The sequence below is a fragment of the Rhipicephalus microplus genome, chromosome 5, assembly GCF_043290135.1.
Source record: "Rhipicephalus microplus isolate Deutch F79 chromosome 5, USDA_Rmic, whole genome shotgun sequence".
NCBI lineage: Eukaryota > Metazoa > Arthropoda > Arachnida > Ixodida > Ixodidae > Rhipicephalus > Rhipicephalus microplus.
In genome coordinates this window covers 10,008,845-10,025,658 of record NC_134704.1, presented here as the reverse complement: position 1 = coordinate 10,025,658, position 16,814 = coordinate 10,008,845, and the positions used below count along the sequence as shown (strand labels likewise).

The 16,814-nt window shown below is 43.9% G+C and overlaps 1 protein-coding gene across 1 annotated transcript in view; it reads right to left on the bottom strand.

Moving 5' to 3' along the window:
* LOC119175034 (MFS-type transporter SLC18B1) overlaps window positions 1-16,814 on the bottom strand; it is a 49,754-nt gene that overhangs the window by 29,872 nt on the left and 3,068 nt on the right. Inside the window, exons 3-8 of the mRNA XM_037426208.2 lie at window positions 15,837-16,152; window positions 13,779-13,874; window positions 13,617-13,690; window positions 12,119-12,266; window positions 8,865-8,933; window positions 8,668-8,770 (exon numbers count right to left, since the gene is read on the bottom strand). Of these exons, the coding sequence (XP_037282105.2) occupies window positions 8,668-8,770; window positions 8,865-8,933; window positions 12,119-12,266; window positions 13,617-13,690; window positions 13,779-13,874; window positions 15,837-16,109 (763 nt within the window). The 5' untranslated portion in view covers window positions 16,110-16,152. The remainder of the gene's footprint in view (window positions 1-8,667; window positions 8,771-8,864; window positions 8,934-12,118; window positions 12,267-13,616; window positions 13,691-13,778; window positions 13,875-15,836; window positions 16,153-16,814) is intronic.

Here is a 16,814-nt window from a genome sequence, read left to right as displayed (position 1 = left end):
ACCGTACCAGTCTGCCAGGAGTCGTTGTATAGGCGTAAGAGTGCCTTCCAAGCTTCGTCTCCAAGATTACAAAGGGCACGATAGGTAATGCCGTCAGGACCGGGTGCTGAAGAACGTCTGCACAGAGCCAGTGCCGCCTCTAGCTCATCCATAGAAAACTGGTATTCCATACGGGGATCACGTGAGGGCGGTGGGTTATCAAATGTTCCCGTTCTTGATACTGTGAAATTGGAATCACGGGCAATTCTTCTACAGAAAGATTCTGCGACGTCAATCTCTCTGCATCGAAGGTGAAGTGCCAGAGATGTAAACGGGTGTCGCTGACCCAAGGTTGTGCTAAGACCCCGGACAGTTCGCCATATCAGTGATAGGGGCTTTCGTGGATCCAACGACTCGCAAAAGGATGTCCAACGTCGCCTAGCCAGTTTATCCATGTGCCGCTGCATTTTCTTTTGAATGCGTCTAGCCAGCCTCAAATCATCCATGCGCTTTGTCCGTCGGTACCTTCGTTCTGCACGACGGCGTATTGCGCGAAGTTTCTCAAGCTCGATGTCGAAATCGGTGCGCTTGTGACTAGTCAAATGTGTATGCGTGGTATTCTGCAGGACATCCTTTATCGAGTCCTCTACATTATATGATGAGCCATCGGTACAGCAGTCTTCCATTAACATTTTGAATTTCGGCCAATCGGTGTAATGAGGCCTCTTGAGGACTTGGAGCTGGTAAAACCTTCTATACACAGGTAAGTTGGTATATGGTCGCTGCCCCGCGTTTCCAGATCCGAAAACCAGTGCACTTTCCTGGTAAGTGAGCGAGAAACCAATGTAAGGTCCAGGCAGCTGCTATAGGCTGATCCGCGTAAATATGTAGGGCTTCCATCGTTACAAACGCAGAGTTCGTACTCCGAGGCTAAGGACACCAATTTTCTTCCTCTAGAGTTGTCCCTGGAGCTTCCCCATAGGAAATGGTGGGCATTAAAGTCGCCAGTGATCACCCATGGCCTTGGAGTCGATGTCAGAATACCGCGTAAGCGCACGCAGTCAAGGCGGCTTGATGGAGATAAGTAAGCTTCGATAATCGTGAAAGCAACCTTATCCTTCTTCACAGTAAGGCCCACATACTGATTCCCTTCATCAGGCGAGGTGGTGAACGTAAGTGAGGTCATGGCGCATGAATACAATAACTTTGCTGCAGTCTTTGTGAGTGGAGGACATAAAGCACTCATATCCTGACAGCTTGATTGAAGCACACAGGTTGGGTTCACAAATTACGATAATGGGGAAGCGGTTCACAAATACAAACTGTCTAAAGTCAGACATGCGCGACTTCAGTCCTCTGGCGTTCCACTGAAAGACAGATGCATTCTTGACTTCCGCTCGAAACGACGGTGCCTCGCTGGCCATGGTTTTACCTTAGAGCTGCAAGCACCGGACTCAGGGTGTCCAGCACATGCAGTGCGGTCTGCGCAGCCGAAGTCTTCATATTACTCAGTAGGACAGGCATGGTACTCATCAGCGATTGCAGCAAGCTTATCACTTGATCTTCATTCATCGCATCACTGGTTTGAGGGGTCGTCGAGGGCGGCGGGATTTGATGCAGCTCCGAAGTAGGTTGACTTCGTGGAACAGAGGGCCACTGTTCGGAAGGTGCGACTGCTGCTCCTTTCTTCTGTTTGGCAGTATCCGTCTTCAGTGAGCTCGGTGTTTGTGGGTCAGCCTCTTTGATAGAGGATGACATCTCTCTATCGGTAGAGGCATTTTTCCGTGATGGTCTTCGCCCACGACGCCGTCGTCGGCGTAGTGTAGCGGCAGCTTCCCTGTGCGTTGAATTGTCCCGCACCATACGCCTGAGTACCGCGTGCTCGTTTCGCACCCCCGGGCAATCTTTGGATGAGGCCTCATGAGCGCCATGGCAGTTTGGACATCGTAGCATGGTGGCACTGCAGGAGTCTTTTGAGTGAGACTCAGCGCACCAAGGACACACAACTTTGTTCTCACAGACACCTTTTACGTGTCCCATCTTGAAGCACTTGTAGCATTACAGTGGCTTCGGTATGTAAGGACGCACTGAGTGGCGAACATGGCCAACTTTTACATACGAGGGAAGGCTGTCTCCCTCGAACACAAGTCTCAAGCAGCGAGTTGCCGAGTCTGGTAATGTGCGTGATGCAGGTGCCTTCAGTCGCTGGCTTTATTAGTATTCGCAGGTCATTAGCTGAGATGGAAAGATCCACATCAAAAATGACGCCTAGAGTACCATTACAACCTGTAGCGACCATTGGCCGAACTTTCACGTTGCCGATTTCTGTTATGTGCCGAAGGCTTTGCAGTGCGCTATGGTGCATAACGTCTACAGCAAGGACATTCTTTCGTGCATTGATCCTCACGCCTTTGATCTCATTCGGCGCGGTTTCCTCGAGAAGCACAGAAAGAACTTGCCTGTTGAGGAGCCGCAAGTTAGATGCAGGGTCCTCGGGCATAAACAGTATGGTGTGCGGCCACCGCTGTGGTGCAGTCTTAACGGTGGAAACACTTGCCGGCGATGTCGTCCGCAGCAGTCTTCGTTTTGTAGATCGATTCATGACGACCGTGAAGTCATCATCCGATGACTCAAAGCCGTCCGAGTACAAATCGGTTGCCTCACTGTCGGTGTCGCTCGACGCGTTGCTACGCTTCCTGGACGACGAAGTCCGGCGCGACGGTTGCACGCCTGGAACATTCTCAGGTATGTCCTGAAGCATCACCGCAAAGGAGGGAGCGGCAGCTCCCATGATTTCCAGGAAAACAAATTGAAAAGACTGAGACACGGGCACAAGCGTTCTGTGAGAGAATCACTTCGTCGTCGTCCCCATTTTTAATGATATTGTTTCATTTTTGTATTTCATTTTTAATGATATTTTTAGATGAAATACATGAGAAAGAAGATCTTAAGAAATGGTAGAGGTCCGTGTATTGTGCGATGTGAGGGCACGTTAAAGGACGTCAGATGGGTGTAATTTCGCGAGCCCTCCTCTACAGAGTCCCTCATCATTATATTATGGTTTTGGGACGTAAAACTACACATACAATACTGCTAACAGGATCTTAAGAAAGTTGGTTTGTCATAACGAAACCTCGTGCGATGCAATTAACGAATGGATCTGAACGCCATGCAAACCATTGATAAAGTGCCTGCCACTGACCTCCACTCTCCCTTGTACACATCAGTGGTGCCTCACCGTGGTGTCCATGAGAGTACACGTCGGTTGCGTAGTAATCACATCTACGGCCACTGGATATCCAGCGGCCGTGCCACATCACAGCAGAGATATTGCCTGGCTGCCATTCTCTTTGAGAATGGTGCCATTACTTTCATATGTAACTGTTACAATTACCATTTTTCTCCTACGCTATACGCTGACAAGGTTTTGATGGGACTGCTGCATGGTTTATACATGCGTACTTGGACCGCATTGTTTTTCTGAATAAACTTACTCTTGGGAAAACCTGCATTAATGCACCCAGTTCTTTCAAAAGCCCTTGTTCTCGGCCCTTCACAAGTGGTCATCTTTGTAACTTTCTATATATCTTTATATTTTATTTATAATTTTTTCTTTTTAGGAGCGAAGCTCCATAAGGCGTAGGCAAGCGGTCCCGTCGTAATCGTATGTAGCCACCTCACGTTAGTTCTTGAACCGGCCATAGAGGCCGGTACTTGTACATATAACGAAATGCATATGCGTTAAAAAATGCAAATGGCATGATACTAGAAGACGTTACTTGTAGTATGATAAATAAAAGGAATCACAGCATACCCATTGAGTAAAAGATGATGAGTGGGGCGAAGCGTCCGTCAGTCCATCCGTGCTTCCTGCCGTCCGTTCGTTCTTGCTTCCGTCCATTCGTGCGTCCATCCGTCCATCCGACCGTGCGTTCATTCGTTCATCCTTGCGTCCATCCATTCGTGCATCCGTTCATGCGTCCATCCGTCCGTGCGTCTATCCGACCTCTCCTGCGTCCATCTGTGCGTCCGTCCGTCCGTCCGTCCCTGCGTTTCTACATGCGTCGAACCGTCCATGCGTCCGTCCCTGCATTCGTCCACGCGTCCGTCTGTCTGGCTGTCCGTCTGTGCATTTCGTCCGTACGTCCATCTGTGCGTTCGTCCATTCGTGCATCCGTCCATGCGTCCATCCGTCCATCCTCTTGTGCGTTCATTCGTGCATCCGTCCGTTCATTCGTGCGTCCGTCACCGCGTTCGTTCATGCGTCCGTCCGTGTGTCCGTGCGTCAAACAGACAGACAGACAGACAGACAGACAGACAGACAGACAGACAGACAGACAGACAGACAGACAGACGGCGGACGGACGTAGCCAGCGGATGATTCACGGTTTGCCGATAAAAAGTATGGTGTGCGCAAGGCGGCGGCGGTTCGCACTCGAAGACGGAACCCCGATGTGCGAGCGCATGAGAAAATAAATAAGAATGACGTCACACGAAGACGTTGGCGATCGCGTGTTCGTTGGTGGTGCCGTACGCTAGGGGGCGCGGTGTAGAAAATGAAGATCGTCCTGGCACGCGCGCGCGTTCAAAAGGTCGGTATGTGGACAAGGCTGCAGAGCGTCGTGCGCGCAAGGTGGCGGCGGCTCGCGCTCGGAGGCGGAACCCCGATGGGCGAGCGCGCGAGGCAGAAGCGTGCCGTGAAGCTGCGCGGCGGCACCGACAAAATCCCGGCGCAAGAGAACGGGAGACCGAAGCGGCACGGGAGTGGCGTGCGGACCCAGCTTCGCCCCATTCTTCATCATTCACCCGATATGCTGCAATTTTTTTTCGCACTTTATTGTCGTTTGAAATGACCGTGAGTGATGCTTGCGAGTGTTATCTAAGGATTTAAATGTGAAGAATGCTTCTGATCACGTTCTTTAATCAAATATTTCACCCCAGCATTGTTCTTCATATCCTTTTTGTTTGCTTTGCAATTTTGTATATGATATATGTGCAATTACTCGTCACAATAATTCATGCTTTGGATACTATGCTTAAATTTCAGTTACTTAAGTTTGACTTGAAGTATTACCAAGAAGAAAGCAACAAAAAGGAGAAGTATTACCAAGTGCGCATCAGACATTCGGCTTCAAATGTTACCGAGAGTGTAAAGTGCAGCCAACACTTCATTTAAGAAAAACGTATAGTATCAAAACTTGGTGAGCTCAACAAGACGCCCATCGCGTTTGCTAACATACCCCAGGGTAAGTTTATTAAGGAGTAAAAGCGAGGAGGAACGTAAAGAAGGAATCATTAGGGTTTTGAATATACTCAAAGCCTCCTTCGTATCTGCAAATATTTACTGTCGGTTCTTCAAGTGGTAAAATCGGTTCTTCAAGTGGTTCTTCAAGTGGTATCACTTTGATAGACGAGAAACTGCGAGTCGATAACGATTACTTTATATGGAGCGATCCCACCAACAGCAGGGTTAAAATTCATAACTATCGTAGCACTACAAAAAAGGACTGACTTCCTCCACCTCGTGATTTCCGAATTTTGAACATTAATGCACGAAGTGTTCTTAATAAAACTGATAAGCTTGAAGCGGTTATTCTTGGGCATAACCCACACGTGGTCGTCATCACGGAAACTTGGTTGCATGACGAAATAGATGATACGGACGTCTTTCCCTCTGATTACCGTGCTTTCCGTTGTGATAGGCATACAAGGGGTGGTGGTGTTGCTGTCTTGGTGAGGCAAGATATCACCGCAGTTCTCCTACGTCAGACAGCTAATCTTGAAACGCTTTCTTTAAAAATTTTATGCCGTAATACATCTTTTCTTTTATTTGCTGTTTATCGAGCCCCTGATTCCCCTCCGCAATTTCTTCAAGATCTGCATGAACACATGGCATCTTTTGTACACAATAAAATTTTTTTAATGGGTGATTTCAATCTACCGGGCATTGACTGGATTCGCGGTACATATAGCGCTGATGTGAGCGTAAACAATGAACATTTGCGTGACATTATTTTAATGCATAACTTACAGCAAGTGGTTACTGAGCCTACACGAATTAGCGCTGCTTCTGCTTCAATACTTGACCTTATATTTATCAGCCAGACTTTTCAAGAGTTTTCTGTTTCTGTTGAACAAGGCATTTCTGATCACGAACTTGTGGCTTTTTCCTGTACCATCGATCTTCCCAAGTCTACTAGTTGTAAAACTGTTTCTGTAAAGGATTATTCACGTGCCAATGATGTGAGCGTACTGGATTACCTTGATGATAGTCTGAGTGCTTTTGGGGGACATGACGCTGCTAAACTTTGGGACGAATTTAAGAATATTTGTATGCACTGTATCGACAACTTTATTCCAAGCAGAACTAAAAAAACATCCAAACCTACTCCCTGGATGACGCGTGAGATAGTGCATGCGAAGAGAAAAGTCAAACGTCTGAGACGACGGGGTATTTCTCGTGACGAAATCGTACCATGCCAAGCTAAATTAAACGAGGCTGTTAGGGCAGCTAAACTTCGTTACTTTCAATTTACCCTGCCTAACTTCATCCGAACTGCTCCCAGCAAGTTTTGGAGCTTTCTCAGCAAAAAAAGTAAACCAGTTGACCATATTATGCACGAGGGCAATCCTGTCGTCGCTAAACAAGAGATCGCTGTTCACTTCAATGCTTATTTTAATAGTATATTTTCAAACTCGCCTGTTCCCCGTTGCCTGAATCACACATTGGTGAAGGATGACTTTAGTTTTGTTTCTTTGCCTGGCGTCTTTTCTATGCTGTTGAATATAAAAACAAAATCATCACCCGGGCCTGACAACTTACCAAACGTGTTTCTTCACAGATACGCCGAAATGCTATCGCGTTTTCTTGTTATCATCTTTCGTGCATCACTATCTTCAGCAGTGCTTCCGAACGACTGGCTATCTGCTCGTGTCATTCCTATTCTAAAGAAAGGCGATCCATCATTAGTTCAAAACTACCGCCCCATATCACTAACCTCCTCTTGTTGTAAACTTTTAGAACACATTATTGCTAACGAAATCACTAGGTTTCTTGATGATCGAGCTATTTTAACTCCTATGCAGCATGGATTTAGGAAGGGCCTCTCCACTGTAACCCAATTAACTACTGTAATTCACAGTCTCGCTAGCGTTGTCGACAAATCAGGACAAACTGACGTCATATTTCTGGATTTTAGGAAGGCGTTTGATCTCGTGTCACACGCGAAACTAATCGAAAAACTTGTTCATCTGGACGTTCCCTCATACCTAGTAAATTGGATTTCTGCTTACCTCACTAACCGTAGGCAATTTGTTGCAATTGATAATTGCTGTTCGAGTGACCTTGCTGTTACTTCTGGAGTTCCCCAAGGAAGTGTTCTTGGACCTTTATTATTTAATATATGCATTAATGACATAGTTGACTCTATTACTGAACCTGTACAGATAAAATTATTCGCTGATGACTGCTTACTCTTTAATGAAATTACCTGCCAGCAAGACCAAATCACCCTAAACTCTAACCTTCAAAAAATTTTAACATGGTGCGAACGCTGGGACATGCAGCTTAATATTGATAAAACAGTATTTATGAAAATCACCAAAAAAATTAATAAACTTTCGTTTACGTATAATCTTGCATCCATGCCTCTTACAGAGGTTGATGAATATAAGTACCTGGGTGTCATCATAACTAATAATCTCAGTTGGAACTCCCACATCTCTCACCTTTGCGACTCAGCCTTCAAAAAACTCTGCTACCTCAGACACAAATTAAAACATGCTCCTCCCGAGACCCGTCTAACCGCTTATACCTCTCTTGTCCGTCCTAAGCTTGAATATGCAGCTATCGTATGGGATCCTTACACTAAAACTAACATCGATGCGCTAGAAAGGATCCAACGTAAAGCAGTAAGATTCATCTTCTCCAAATATCGCACCAGTGACTCTCCAAGTGACCTAATGGCCCAACACAACATTCAGTCCTTGCAACTAAGAAGAAAAATTCACAGGCTTAAATTTCTATTCTTACCGTATAATAATAAATTGTCTCTTTCTCCTGAACCTTACATAAAGCCTCTCACTGCTCGCCGAACAAGACATCGCCACTCTGCCACATTAACGCCTTACAATACCAGAACCAACATCTTTAAGTTTTCCTTTTTTCCTCGAACAGTAGCCGACTGGAACAGCCTACCTCTTAGTACACTCAGCAACACCGACTCTATCGCATCCATTTCATCTTAGATCTAGCCCTTCCTCTTTCAACTCCTTTGTACATTGATTAGATAGTTCTGTATTGTTTATCTTCTCATATTGTATATTATTTTTCTTTGTATCACATTTCTTTTAGTGCTCATTTACTTGTTAGTAGATTCACTTTGTTGTTGCTTTGTATAGATCCTACTTGTATTTATTCTTGATATTTGCAGACTTTGTACTTTTGTTCGTACTTTTCCCCTCCTGCCTGGGCCTATTAAGGCCTGCAGTATTCCTAAATAAATAAAATAAAAATAAAATAAATAAAATACCATGTGTCACTTCGTAAGCGTTACGGTCCAAGAGGGACATGATTCAAGGTTATTTGTCTCAGAACTCAGTCTAGCACTTCCTGACATTAAGGTCCTGGAAATCTGTGCTTACTCGCAATTTCTGGTGTTCCACCGAAAATCGGAAACTTTTTCTCACCTTTTAACGGTTTGTCTGGTATTCTATGTGATCGTGTTGTCCACGGGAGTGAAAAGCTCGACAGTAAAGCGAGCACGAAGAAAGGCAGAGGATAAGCCCAGGCCTAAAGACCAAAGAGATAAACGGCACAAGTTCAATATGCTTGTAGTAAAATTCAGGTGAAAACTTAGTTGCGGTTGAGCTATCTTTTTACTTACGTCAATTAGCAGTCCACTGATGCCGCACCCGATCATACTTCCTGAGCCCCACAGGAATTCCATTGTTGACTGGAAAAACGGAACGTGTTCCAAGTTCGTGTTTTTACATGTAGATATTTTGGAACAATGGTGGAGCAACAAATTTGTTGTTTTAGACAGTTTTAGTTACAGTATCTCGCTTAAGTGAACCTCACAATAATTTGCTTACAATTTCTTTCGGAACACTATTAGCATTGCCGTGGCTGCATTAGTTTCATGGCAACAAATTTTTTCTGGTTGAAAAGATGTAGTACTTTTGAATTTCAATGTGGTGATTGCATTCTGCGTTAATAAAGTAAAACATTTCGGCGACGAGTTGGAATGACTCTGTTCCAAAGTTTTCCTATACGTTTTACAAAATTTCACAGCTTTACAGGCCCCACTCTCCAGATCTGCAGCACAGAAAGCAGCTAGCACAATTTATTACGTCCTACATGAGAAACCATGAAATATAAATGTCGCGAAGCTCGCGCCAACACGAAGTGCGTTGTAACACAGGCAGACAACGGTCACTGTCCAGCACAGATTCAGGGGCGTATAGACGGGACATATTCAATCAGATTGGTTGACTGTGCTACGTGTAATGGAAGAATTCTACGTAATGTAAGAGCGGAAAATCTAAAACTTGTTTAGCTGAGCTGCTCCTTTCTGGAGTAATTAGCAAGGTCTTTAACCGAATTCCCGAATTCGCACACAACAGCGAGCTTCAGTTTTGTAAGTGATCGTTAGGATTTGCTTTACGAGCTCATTGCGCTTGCTCAGTAGGGTGAGAGGCATTTAAGAGTTCCTTTTAAACGTACTCCGGCTATCTATCTATCTATCTATCTATCTATCTATCTATCTATCTATCTATCTATCTATCTATCTATCTATCTATCTATCTATCTATCTATCTATCTATCTATCTATCTATCTATCTATCTATCTATCTATCTATCTATCTATCTATCTATCTATCTATCTATCTATCTATCTATCTATCTATCTATCTATCTATCTATCTATCTATCTATCGTCTGTATGTATGTATGTATGTATGTATGTATGTATGTATGTATGTATGTATGTATGTATGTATGTATGTATGTATGTATGTATGTATGTATGTATGTATGTATGTATGTATGTATGTATGTATGTATGTATGTATGTATGTATGTATGTATGAATGTATGTATGTATGTAGGTATGTATGTGTGTTAGCACGTACCTGCGTGCGGGTATGACACAGGAGATTGACACTAAGTTTCTCTCTTGGAATGAACAGAACACACGTGGGTAATTTTAACGCGTGAGCATTAAGAAACACCTAACATAGACAGCATTGACCAGAAAATACGAAGAATAAATGTCAGGAGGGTCCAAGCAGAAATCGAACATCAGCATTCTGCGCGGCAATCAAGCATTGTATACCACAGAGCCACGCCAGGTCGCGTCACTGCTTTTCAAAGAACCTTCAATGTTCGTGAAACATCAGTTGTCGTTGCATTGCTGACTATCTAATTTTATAAGCATTACATAAGTCTTTACGGCGTAAATGTAGCACAAAAAAAAAGAGAATGAGAAGAAAGTTAACAGCACAAGCGCTTACTCGCAACTGTAAGCTTCATTGCTTTCAGTTGTGAGTTGACTATGTTCAATGGTCGGCAACAAGCTTGATAACGTCGGGACGCCCGGTTGCTTCATGAACCACAAGGTTAGGCTCGTGTCGTGTAGGGCCAGCGTCGTCTACTGCATTCTTCTGTCGTTGTGATCATGTTTACGTCGGCCAGACAGTCCGATATTTAAACATACGTCTTAGAGAGCATCAGTCTTCCTTGCAGGAGAGAGCCCTAATCCACCTGGCCATGCACTGCGCTGAGTGCCAGTGCGATGCGCAATTCTCCGCGGTGGAGATCGTGTTCAGACACCACGATCGTACGACACTAGAATTTGCCGAGGTTTTCCATATTAATGCGAGGGCTTCTATGTGTGTTAGTACTCCTTCTTTGGCCTTATCGGAAAATGAATCGATACTACTCAAGAAAAGGGAGTAGACCGGTGGGGAACGGGGTGCAGGAGGTGTGTTCTTGTTTTGATTTCTTGTCTTTTCGTTGCACACGATGCGCATGCGCTGGATTTTGTTGAGTGTTAAGGTAGATGCTGCATATTTTCGAATAAGCGCTTGTGGTGTTCACTTTCTTGTCCTTGTCTTTTTTTGTGCGCTACGTTTACGCCGTAATTAATCAGCACCATCTCGCTCGCAGAGTTCATTTTGCTTCACATTGCGGCAGCATTTCCGATGGAGGCGGAAATGTTGTAGTCCCGTGTGCTCAGATTTGGGTGCACGTTAAAGAACCCCAGGTGGTCGAAATTTCCGGAGCCCTCCACTACGGCGTCTCTCATAATCATATGGCTGTTTTGGGACGTTAAACCCCACCTATCAATCAATCAATTAATCTATCACAATAAATATGTACTGCTGTGGTACAGCCGTCCCTTTTGGTTAACTTCAATTGAAGTTAGCTGCCATGCGTTGCAGTTGATTTATGTAACAGAGTCCACGGCTACCATACTCGCGAGCCCCAGTGCTTTATATAAGCTTATCGCTTCTGGTGTTGCTAATACTCATGTTCTTATTGGCATTGTTGCGCAAGTGCAAACAACAAGTTATATAAACATCTGCGCCTGTTCAACATATGTCTGTGCGTGTAGCATTTGTACATATATTTGGTGTCATTTCATAACGTGCAACTCATTGCTAAAATTACAACAAATTTACCTTCTATCCACATGCTTCGCATAACGTCGATTCCCAAAGTATACGTGCGATCTGGAGAATTTCTTACGCTAATGATCTCAAGTCACATGTTTCACAATTAGGAATTATTTACACGTAGGCACATTAAAAAAATACAAGTCGTTAAAACTGGACCAAGCAGAACGATGCAGCTAGTTCGCACTAAAAACTACGAAATTATAATATATGGGAGTTCAGGCCCCAAAACCACGTATGATTACGAGGTATGCCGTAGAGGAAGGCTCCGTAAATTTTGGCCATCCAGTGACCTTTAAAGAGCACTTAATTTGCACAGTGCGCGCGCCTCTACCGTTTCGCCTTTACTGAAACGCTACCGCATCGGCCGGGATCGAACCCACGACCTTTTGGTCAGAGCACCGCAGGCACTGATCCACTGCGGCGGACAATGAAACATTTTGAGGAAGACGTCACGTACAATTATGAGACCGGTGTGCGCAGGAAACTCGGCAGTGACAACTGTGTACGCCGAAACGACGTACACCGTTGAAAAGAAGCCGCCGATGATGGCGAGCACTAAAGAGAGGCCAAGGAAAGTGTTGCCGCCCGGTGACCAGTACATTGACCTGCAAGAGGAGTACAATACGTTAACGCAGTCTACAAAAACTGGAAAGGCAGGCGCATAAGGTATCTTCAGCGTCAAATTATGTAGCAATCTGATATCTCATAATGAGATCACGCACTACGTGATGCCAAATACGCAAAAAAAAAGTTTTCCACACTCGGCGTGATGGCAACAGAGGGCGCTGAATGACACACCCTTGTTTAATGCATCTATATACCCTATAAAGTGGACGGAGGGATGACTGCCCCCATAGTTCAGTCGTGGGCAACCGTACGCGTTATTTGAAGGTTGCAGGCAGTTCGGATCCTGCCGGTGGCAATTTATATTTCCTTCTAGTTTTGTTTCTTCACATTTTATTTACAATTACTTCAAATAACATTACCTATACGTTTCTTGGCAACATGGTCGGTTAGTTCGCATTATTATTGTGTCTAGCAACGAAAACGAGCCCATAAACTCACACTTTCTTCCTCAATTAAACATGCTATGCCATTCTTGAGGCGTTATTGTTAACAAGGCTCCTGTATGAGAGGCTTAGACGTGACGTAAACCGTCGTATTGTTTGGGCGGTATATGACTTCCCTAATACAATAATAAGAAGAAAGAAAATACGACATTCGTTGTTTTGCCACGGCATATTTACTAGCATTGGTGGACGAGACTTTGTCAGCTTTACAAAATCTGGTCCACCAGACGAAAGATTAGTGAATGAATAGTGTCAAACCAACAAACGCCATGCACTCTTTCGTCTTCGTTATATATAGCCGCTTGTGTGATTGCTTTGCCGTTGAAACTAAGCTAATCGAACATTGCAACCAGCGGTGGCTGCTCAAGTTTCAGAAATGTATAAATGAAACCAAGGCGTCAGTATTTGGCTCGTTTGTTGAATAGAAACCGTTGGCCTACGGCTGCCTGTTTTGTCACTCGCTTCTATCAATATTTTTACAATGAAAAATTCTTACGAATATCTTGATAAACAATAGCGGTGTCGCATAGGTAACTCTGGTACAGAGAGCCATTTTACGTATATGTAGTGCGGACACAAAGAGCTTGTCACCGGGCACCTCAAAGCACTATGTGTTTGCGTTCACTTTTTTCGACACTGTCTTATCAGTGTTATAAAGCAAAGTCCTTATTAGGCATTAATCAAGTTGCCGAGACAATGAAAACATTTATCACATTCACAAGAAATAGCAAGCTTGTCGAACGGGCGAACAAAAAAGTTTTACTACTAATCAGGTTGTGGTTTTCCAATGTGCTGCATTTTTACGCATATATACACAGCGAACAGTGCCCAGAGTACATTTACAGCCAACTAGCGTAAGTGCGCAAAAACAGGCGGAGAACTTACCCGAGCAGAATAGTAAATAGCACAAAACCAATCTGCCCTGACAAATAGCACTTTCGTGGAGATGCAATTGCCATCTAGAAAAAAGATAACATTCTTGTAGGGGCTGAGGTTTTCAGGCTGGAAAAAGATCTCGAAAATACGAAAACATTGCGTCATACTTACGAGGCGTTCATTTAGCACAGATCCTAGTAACATCGCAATTTTCGTGGCCGAGAAAAAGAATCCGTATTTCCAGGCTTTTAAACCAGCCGCAGCAGCCTTGTTATCAGAAATAGAAAAAAAAAGATTAATAGCATAGGTATCAATACAATATTTATTGCTGTGCTTAGTTTAATGTTTACGAACGTGACGTTGGAGAAGAAAAGCCACGCAGATCAGTTGCATTTACCAAGAAGTTTCTTGAAGCTAGTCGACATATTTGTCTATAGAGGCTGAAAGCTACAGAGGCAGTTAAGTCTCTTTACATGCAATAACAATAAAAGCAGCGCGGAGCACATCCGAAGACCCAGAATGCAGTATTATTCCTTGTAGCAATAAAGAAAGTAGTCTCTTCGCTTCTTGAACTGGTGACGCCAATAAACAAGGTCATCAAATTTGTATTGGTGGAAATAAAAACAATTATTATTATTATTATTATTATTATTATTATTATTATTATTATTAATATCAAAAGCGTAGCATGGAACAGCATGACTGGACAAAATGGCACTGTTTTGTATTTTTCACAACAAGAATATATGAAAGCTCGGCTAAAAAAGCTCGTCTACATGTTATTAGTTTTTTCTAAGTAAAAATATCTGGCTTGCTGCTTCTGTTCAGCCCTAAACTTAGGTGCTTTTATTGATAATTAAGTGACTAGTAGCCGAAGTGGAAATATCATGAGTTATATTGGCAGAATCCAGCCTTCTTTTCGCAATTGTAATGGTATATTTATCTTTCAATTATGCGTAAAGGTCACAAAAGCTTATACACCATGGTACTTGATGTTCAAACCTTAGAACTATGCGAAGCAGTTGTTCGGAGAGTTCTACGTAGCCTGGAGAGGTGTATATGCACCATAATTTGTGCTTAAAATTTATCTCTCTATAATCAGGCATGCACTAAATATTACTCATGTATATTACAATGTAACAGTAGTTGATGCTTGGAAGTGGCACTGCATTGACTGAGTCTTGCTTAGGAGAGTAGCCATGTAGAGCCGTGGGGCACGCATGCGCGTAAAATGGGCTGAGTACCGCAGCGCGCAAACACGAGCCACCGCTACACAGGCTTGATTGATGGGGCCTGTCTGGCACTGCACGCACTGCAAGTTTTGACGGGGGAGGGGTGTGCAGCTGTGGCTATATGTTATTGATAAGCAACGTCATGGAGGGTTTGTCGCGGACACCTGACGTGTTACCTCGAGCTTTACAAGCTTCTTTCTTGAAAGGCTTTTGTGGAGTTCGGTGCGTTACCACTGTACAATTACAGATGCTTATCGGCAAGGAATCTGCTGCACTAACGAAGACAGTTACCATTAAAAAAAAAGAGCCTGGCCTGTGCGGAACGCGCAGTACAGCCTTTCAGAGCCTTTCGTAAACACTATTTGGGTGACTGCTACAAGCACACTTGCTGGGTATCCACTATACGCCATAAATAATCATAATATTTGAGTAGTAGGCCAGCATTCACTATGCTATCCTTCGTCATTCTTCGGAGAAGCGTGGCGTCTGCTACACCCTTGCTAGGAATTCGTGCAATTTTTTAGGCAGTGGCTGACATTGATGAAGAATTATGCCTCAAGTGGCTTTGCGCCACAGTCACTAGGTGATCAAGAAGAAAATTTCTATTGGGTCGGAGCTTCGGACGACTCACTCGTTACGCAATTCGCATTGTGTAATGCCTGGTTGTTCCTTTGTTGTCCTAAAACGCTTTATTACTTGTATTAACGCGATCCCTTTGCCGACCTCAATCCTGCCTATAAAGCCAGTTTAGAAACAAGTTCCAAGCAGCAGCGTGGCTCAGTGGCAGAATACTCGGCTGGCACGCAGTGGACCCACGTTCGAAATTTATTGTGTCCTCGATGTTTTCTATTTCCTGAGTCTTTTTCTTATTTTTGCAATACTGGTTACCGACACCAGCGGCAGTGGAAAACTACGGCGCTGGACATGACCCGCGTTCTGATTTCGTAACAGCTTTCGCTCTAAGCGTTGGTAGTCAGCATGTTGAAAAGATACTCACCAAAGGTGGGAAGTATGGTTGTATGATTGAAAAGGATGCCGACATCCATATGTGAGTGTAGATTAAAGGTAGCATCCATCGGCTTTGGCGTATCACTGCCAACACCCCTTTGGGCGCCACTGAAGCTTCCTTCTGTTTGTTGTCGTCTGCACTGTAGTTTGGGACGTCTTTCGGGCCTTCATCTGATGGGTCGGCGAAGAATGCACCATTGATGTAACCGGTAGAGTTCTTGGGTCCTGATATTCGTTGCGAGATTTCTGCAACTTCCCGCATCACGATACAATAGTTGACACCCGACGGTTTTTAGCCCCGGCACCTGTGAACATACGTAAGCTATGTATCAAGTATCTATGACACTTCAGTGATACGAAGAATAAAAAAAAGAAAAGCTTGCTTATGAAAACATTTTTACTGGTTTGAATGAATAAAGATTAAAGCACAGATTGGATTTTCATGGTTTTCTATCTGAAGAGGTAGACAGTATAGCATATTGTTGCTAATACAACGAAGCTAGCCGATATAGAAAAAATCGCACAATGTAAATAATTATCAGCATATTGTTGCTAATACAACGAAGCTAGCCGATATAAAAAAAAACACACAATGTAAATAATTATCAGCAATAAATGGGCGATTATCAAGATTCTAGCATTGAATATGGTCAGCGCATCTGTTTGAACTTCTCAGTAAAATATACATGCAGGCGAAATCTCCGCACGACGTATATATTTCCTTAGACCACCTTCCTTGTATTGCTTTTCCTCGCGCTATTCTTCGCTATGAATAAGCACCGACTAGCTCGAGTTTTGACAATGCTACATTACAAGGACAAGAATTGTTTGTGCCGTGAACGATATGCGTAGATGCAGCTGCCCAGCCGACACGCACGCATCTTTTTTTTTTTTGAGAAAAACGGAAAGAGGAGAGCCGATGCTGAGCAATAAGGCAGATACTGCATGCCTGCGTGAGCAGTGCCGT